General features: G+C 37.1%; 1 protein-coding gene across 31 annotated transcripts in view; it reads right to left on the bottom strand.

Moving 5' to 3' along the window:
- The window catches only part of LOC124951222 (potassium channel subfamily T member 2), a 105,567-nt gene that overhangs the window by 13,149 nt on the left and 86,418 nt on the right, over positions 1 to 6,000 (bottom strand). For all 31 annotated transcript variants that reach the window (XR_007101559.1, XM_047499258.1, XM_047499256.1 and 28 more), the window contains 6 exons: positions 4,725 to 4,908; positions 3,517 to 3,681; positions 3,102 to 3,322; positions 2,496 to 2,693; positions 2,003 to 2,229; positions 1,221 to 1,829 (listed from right to left, as the gene is read on the bottom strand). Coding sequence is in view for 30 of the 31 variants with exons in the window: in XM_047499258.1 (XP_047355214.1) it covers positions 1,221 to 1,829; positions 2,003 to 2,229; positions 2,496 to 2,693; positions 3,102 to 3,322; positions 3,517 to 3,681; positions 4,725 to 4,908 (1,604 nt within the window). In the remaining variant the exon portion in view is untranslated. The remainder of the gene's footprint in view (positions 1 to 1,220; positions 1,830 to 2,002; positions 2,230 to 2,495; positions 2,694 to 3,101; positions 3,323 to 3,516; positions 3,682 to 4,724; positions 4,909 to 6,000) is intronic.

Here is a 6,000-nt window from a genome sequence, read left to right as displayed (position 1 = left end):
ACATGTTTTATCTTATCTATGATAATTATATTTTAATGAGAATAAATAATTTGTAAAGAAAATTTTTTTAATTATCTCATAAATTGTTGGAAATAAAATGATGGAAAGGAAATATCAGATAGAAAAGTTATTTAGTATTTTATGGCTAATAAAATGATTATTTGATTTTGAAGTTCTTCGTTAATTGGCCTAAGTATCTATGAAAATGAGTTCAACTTTCCTTTCACCAAGACGGTTGAATAACTTTCTCGATCTCGGTGTTAATCGTTTCTTTCCGTGCAAAAGTATTACAGAAACATGCACCGAAACTGGCTACCCGGGCGAAGTCATGCGTCAAGCAAAAATTACAAAGCATAAAAGTAGCAGGGCATTCTGACGTAATTATGTGTAATTATACGTAGCCTAATCGTAGCTACAAAGTTTGCCTTCTTCCAACGAAATACGAATTTTCCAAGTTTTTCGCTTCATCTTCTTTTCTTTCTTTTTCCTTTTCTCTCTTTTTTTTTTTTTTTTTTTTTTTTTTTTTTTTTTTTAATTTGCACGCTATTATCAGCCTCTTTCTCTATGAAAGAAAAAAGCGTTCGAAGATATGGGCAACGTGTGAGCGGAAGAGCATGCAGTAAACATAAAAGGAAGTGGAGACGCTCGACGGGGAGATATGAGATTATAGAGCACTTATGTTCTAATATTGGAAAGCCCAGTTCCACGATATATACCCTAAGGCTATCATTGAAAAATTGCGTTGCCGCACGATGAGAGAAAACGAGGTTATCGAACGAACTTTCACGATAATCAAGTACTAGTATTATAGTTCCAGCTTTACGAAATTCCGATTTTTAGTTATTTTTGAAAATGATACAACATTAAAATTGTCTCTCCTTTACTTGATATTATTAATGTTTTTTAAATAGTTAAGCAAAAGTTATTATTAAAAGTAAAAAACATACTTATTAAAGATATACACATTTTATCTATTTATGATAAATATTATATACATATATTCTCCCTTTACGTATTCCAAATCCATTAGATTTTATTGAATTTTACCTAATTTTCCATGGACAAATCGTAAAAACGAAGAATAGTAAAAGGTGAAAGTACAAATAAATAAATAACAGTAGATACGTAATTAAAGAGGTAGAAGTAAAAAAAGAAAAAGAAAGAGAGAAAAAGAGAGAGAGAGAGAGAGAGAGAGAGAGAGAGGCGCATGCAACACTCACGGTGGATATCGGATGCGAGTAGGTGGTGTTGGTGTGGTGTGGGCGTGCTAGGGAGGACCTGCAAAATAACCTGTGGCGGTAACGGGGCCCTGGGAGCATTCGCGGGCGTGGTACCGTTCGTGGTACGAGCCTGCTGTCCTCGGGGCCCCGTGCAGGTATCCTGCCTTGAGGATGTTTCGCTGAGAGCAACGTTACAACTGTTGGAAAATGGCCGGTGCTGTTCGGCAGCACCGTGGCTCATTGCAGTACCATTCCCAGCACTTCCTCCTCCTCCTCCTCCACCACCTCCACCTCCTGTTGAACCACCGGTTCCTGGCATACTGCAGCTCATCGAAATGGTCATCGTGGTTGTTGTAGTGGTAGTTGTCGTAGTTGCTATACACGAAGAAGTCATCGTCGTTGTAGTTGTATTCGTCGTTGCGTTAGTATTCGTTGTTGAGCCACTACCCGTTGTACTACCAGAAGTCGCATCAGTTTTCGTCTCTACGACTACTTGAGCAGGTTCGGCACCACCACTCTGATGATTTGCCACAACGAACGCTGAGTTTTCTTCCTTTGTAATGCTCATGTAATAGCAAGTATCTGTCTTTTTCATTATGTGCCTAGGACCTGTCGATCAAGATATACGTTTTACTTTTTATTTTTCCTTCTCGAGTAAAACGAATTTAAAGGGTATAAAAGAAAGAGAGAAAGGGAGAGAGAAAAAGAGAGAGAGAGAGAGAGAGAGAGAGTTATATATAAATCGTATTCAAAAGGTATCGTTCTCGAGGGAGGCGTCCTACCGGGATTGAGGAGAATGGTGTCTTCGTAAAATTCGGGAAGTTCGGCCGGTCTGACGGCCACCAACGCAACGCCGTATTTCCGGTGACTGTGAAAGGATGCGTAGGTGAAGGACTTGCCCTCGTATTCCCCGAAGAATCGTGAATCTCCGAGGATTATATGGTAAATCTCGTTGCCGGAACATTTGCCGTATAGCCTGTGCCATTCCTCTTGCGACTGTTGCCCCTCTCTAAAATACGAGATGTGGGAGTTCGTCGTAAAAGGATAATTTTGATGAAAATTACTAGCGTGTACATTGCACATACATTTGTCACATTTTCATTATGTTCATTCGTAAGGAATAGGGATTAGTTCATAAAAAATGTTTTACTTTGTGTAAATAAAAGAGAAACAAAGAGAGAGAGAGAGAGAGAGAGAGAGAGAGAGAGAGAGAGAGAGAGAGAGAGAGAGAGAGAGAGAGAGAGAGAGAGAGAGAGAAAAAAAAGAACAACTTACTGTCCTCTCGAGGTATGTAATAAGAGCGTGACTAAGGTCGATGCGCCGGGACACGTACAATTATTCGCTAAAAGAGCATACTTGAACTCGTCCTCGCAAACAACGTGTTCCGCAAATTTCACGTGGAGCTTGTTCTCCGGACGGAAGATCTGAACGTACTGTGGAACGTTCGGGGCGAAATCCTTTACCGCCCACGACCTGTCCACGTCAAAGCAAAGTAAATTTAATTTTAATTGAATTAATTTTAATTTATGTAAAAATATTCATCAGCTCGTTGGTAAAAATATATCAATAAGGTTTACGGAAGAAATGACTTAATTCGATCTATTTATGAATGACGATATCTTTTCGATTTCAACAACATTTTCATCCGCGCGATGTCAATTAAAATTTTAGATATTGATAGGAATTTCAATAATAATTTTTGAGTAAACGTAAATATGAAATTACAAAAATTCTACGAATAAATTTGAATGTGAACGCTTATTGATCGTATAGCTGCAGATAATTCGATCGCAAACATCTATCCGTTTAACTACAGCTATCACGAACGAAAATGACGAAGCTACGAATATCAATCGATATGGCACTGCGGTAAAGACCGACCTTAGTATCGTGTGCTCGTCGGCAGCCGTTTTATCAGCGTAATTTCGCGCAGCAAGGACGAAACAAGCTTCCGCCTCGTTCATCCTAGCTCTTGCTAGGTCACCGTCTTTCAGACAGGATCCCTGAATATAAATCACTCTTTGCGCCCAGATTGGCACCTGCAGGATCATTCTCATCGTCGTGTCGAGTTCCATCGGAGATAGGAGAACGACGTAATAATTCTAAATATGTTTAGAATCGATTTTAGCAGAGGATCGGTCGATCGTCTGCTTGAGAATTCGAGTTTTACATGTTAAGTGATTTTTAAGATCGATCGATCGTTGGATCGATGGATAAACTAAAATGAGTTCGTGTCTCGAGGACAAAGTTTTAGAACTTCAACGAACATAATTTGAGTATACATAGCATGCCAGACCTGCAATAAGGGATGAGCGTAGAATTCATTTAAGAAATCCATGATGGTGTCAGCGTGTAGCGTCGTACTGCAAACGACTACGTGTTTTTCGCTTTGCGCCCTGTGAGAAGAATAAGAGCCACCCAACTTTTGTCGTTCCATCCAGGTAAAAGCCAGCTGTTCGAACTGTGAAGATAGATAAAAGAAACATGCCGTATATAGAACTCGGTTTTCTACGTGTTTCGCAAAACAATCCCTAGAAATGTCAATACGAATAGAAAATCTTATGGAAATCGTATTATTTTTCTTTTCCTTTTGTTTCTTTTTCTTCTTTTTCTCTTATGAGTTCTTTATATTCGTATCGTCCAAGCGAAAAGAAAGTTCGCGCTTTTCGAGTGATTTTGAATAAATATTTGATTATTGGGAGATACTATCGATCGGAGACAAGTCACGAGTGAGAATTCGACCGAATGAAATCACGAGAGTAGAAATGCATTCGCACGCAAGTATGACCAGCGTGGATGAGAACCGTAATTTCTCTCGTGTATGTAGGTGACAAGCAATTTGACAGTTGAATAGGACAATATCATAGCTATCATTGTCGTCGTTATCGACAATCGACAGTTCCTCGGTTCGAGCGCTTTGCCATCCGTCAACCTTCGTAGACGATTGTGAAATAGTACCACTCTAACCCGAGCCGCCATTTTTAAACAGTTCAATGTCGCTCTCTATTTAACCGGACAGCTCGTATACTACTCTCGAAAATTCGAGAGTCGACGTTACGTGGCCGATACTTTACACTGGATCATACCATCTCTGATTGAGTTAGCACGCGTATTTTGATCGTCGACGGATGTCGAGGTTAAATTTTCCTCTCTCGTTTTTACCTGCGAAATTGATTCGTCATCGTCGATATATTTGACATTTTCTAATCAAATATAAAGCTGCTGAATCTATTCTCAGATATATAGATACGCGATTGTCCTTATATGCATTTTTAATTACAATGGGCAAAAAACATGCGATAAGTCTTACGTGCCCTATCGGAAAGATATCCTTTTAAAAATTAGATCATATAATTTTAAATAATATTCTTCATGACTTATATATATATATATATATATATATATATACAAAAATATAATTACCCTAAATGCTCGAAATAGGTTTTATTCCCGTATCGATTATCGTGCGATTAATAATTGAAAGGAAGAATGAGTTGTACGTACCTGTGTTGGTAATACTATGAGAGCGACGCAAATCATGATAACCATATAAAGCTGCGAGGGCCAAATATCGGGCACGAAGTCTCCGTAACCTACCGTAGAAAATGTTACGACGACGAAATACGTGCTCTGAAACAGATTTAAGTGCCTGTGCCCTGCCCTTTGAAAATGTTGGATCCCGCATACGCTGAAACCGAAAAGAAATGATAAAGAAAAACTAATATCTCTTCCATTTATATTAATTATCGAGTAAAAAGATAGCTTGCTATTGTTGTCGTTACTGCTTACTGTATCAGTTCGTATAGATTTATAGCCAATATTACTTTATAATATTAACGAATGATCCATTACTATGGTAAATATTTATTTTACCATCTGATATCAAGAATAATCGATTGGTTTCCTTTGTTCCGTAGAAAAAATGTCGAAAAGATACTGTAATGACGACTACAAATATTTGATAAATTCTGTAGAAAAGGATGGACCATGAAGGGCTGCAGAAAAAGGTTCTAGACCAAGAGTACTTACTGGACGTAGTAAAGACTGGCATTTATAAACGACTGATATCCATTATGCATACGGCCTCCTTTTTATATCTATATCAGCATGGATATTTCTCTATTTTTTTTTTTTCCTTTTTCTCTCCTTTTTTCACTCCCTTTATATCCTTCTCCTTTTCTAACAGAAGCTATTCACTCGTTCAGCAAACCAGACGACTATTGCGGCATGTTATAACGAGACTCGCATTAATGAAACGTAACATTAAATAAAAGATTTAAATAGCGAGCCAAAGGATACCAAGAGAATTTGTTCTGAATTCATTTTATTAGATAACATTTAAGCTGTAAATATTTTTGTATATCCTATATTTTGAAATTTTTATTTGTAAAACTTTAATAGGATATTCTTCGATTCTATTATTTAAATTGATTAAATGAAATGAATAAAAAATCTTATCGGATTTGTTCAATTTATTTTGATATTATCCGTTGTGTATGATCTCGTTGATAGTTTTATTGTTAACTCAAATCGAAGATATTGAATTACAATAAGTTGTGTGGAAATAAAATATCGATTAATAAAATGGAAAATAATAATTGGTTATCAAGCGTAATTATAAAATCGTAAGAGTGTTCAAACTATTATATTTAATTGTTATAGAACATTCCGCTGCATCGTGCTACTGTGATCCCAGAAAAATGATTTAAAAGTCGACCGAACACGTCATAATAGCGTGTTAAAAAAGTTATCGCATGTGATTTTAACGTATTAAGCGCCA

The sequence above is a fragment of the Vespa velutina genome, chromosome 8 (assembly GCF_912470025.1).
Source record: "Vespa velutina chromosome 8, iVesVel2.1, whole genome shotgun sequence".
NCBI lineage: Eukaryota > Metazoa > Arthropoda > Insecta > Hymenoptera > Vespidae > Vespa > Vespa velutina.
Note: the sequence above shows the minus strand (reverse complement) of the source record. Positions and strands in the feature narration are given on the sequence as shown.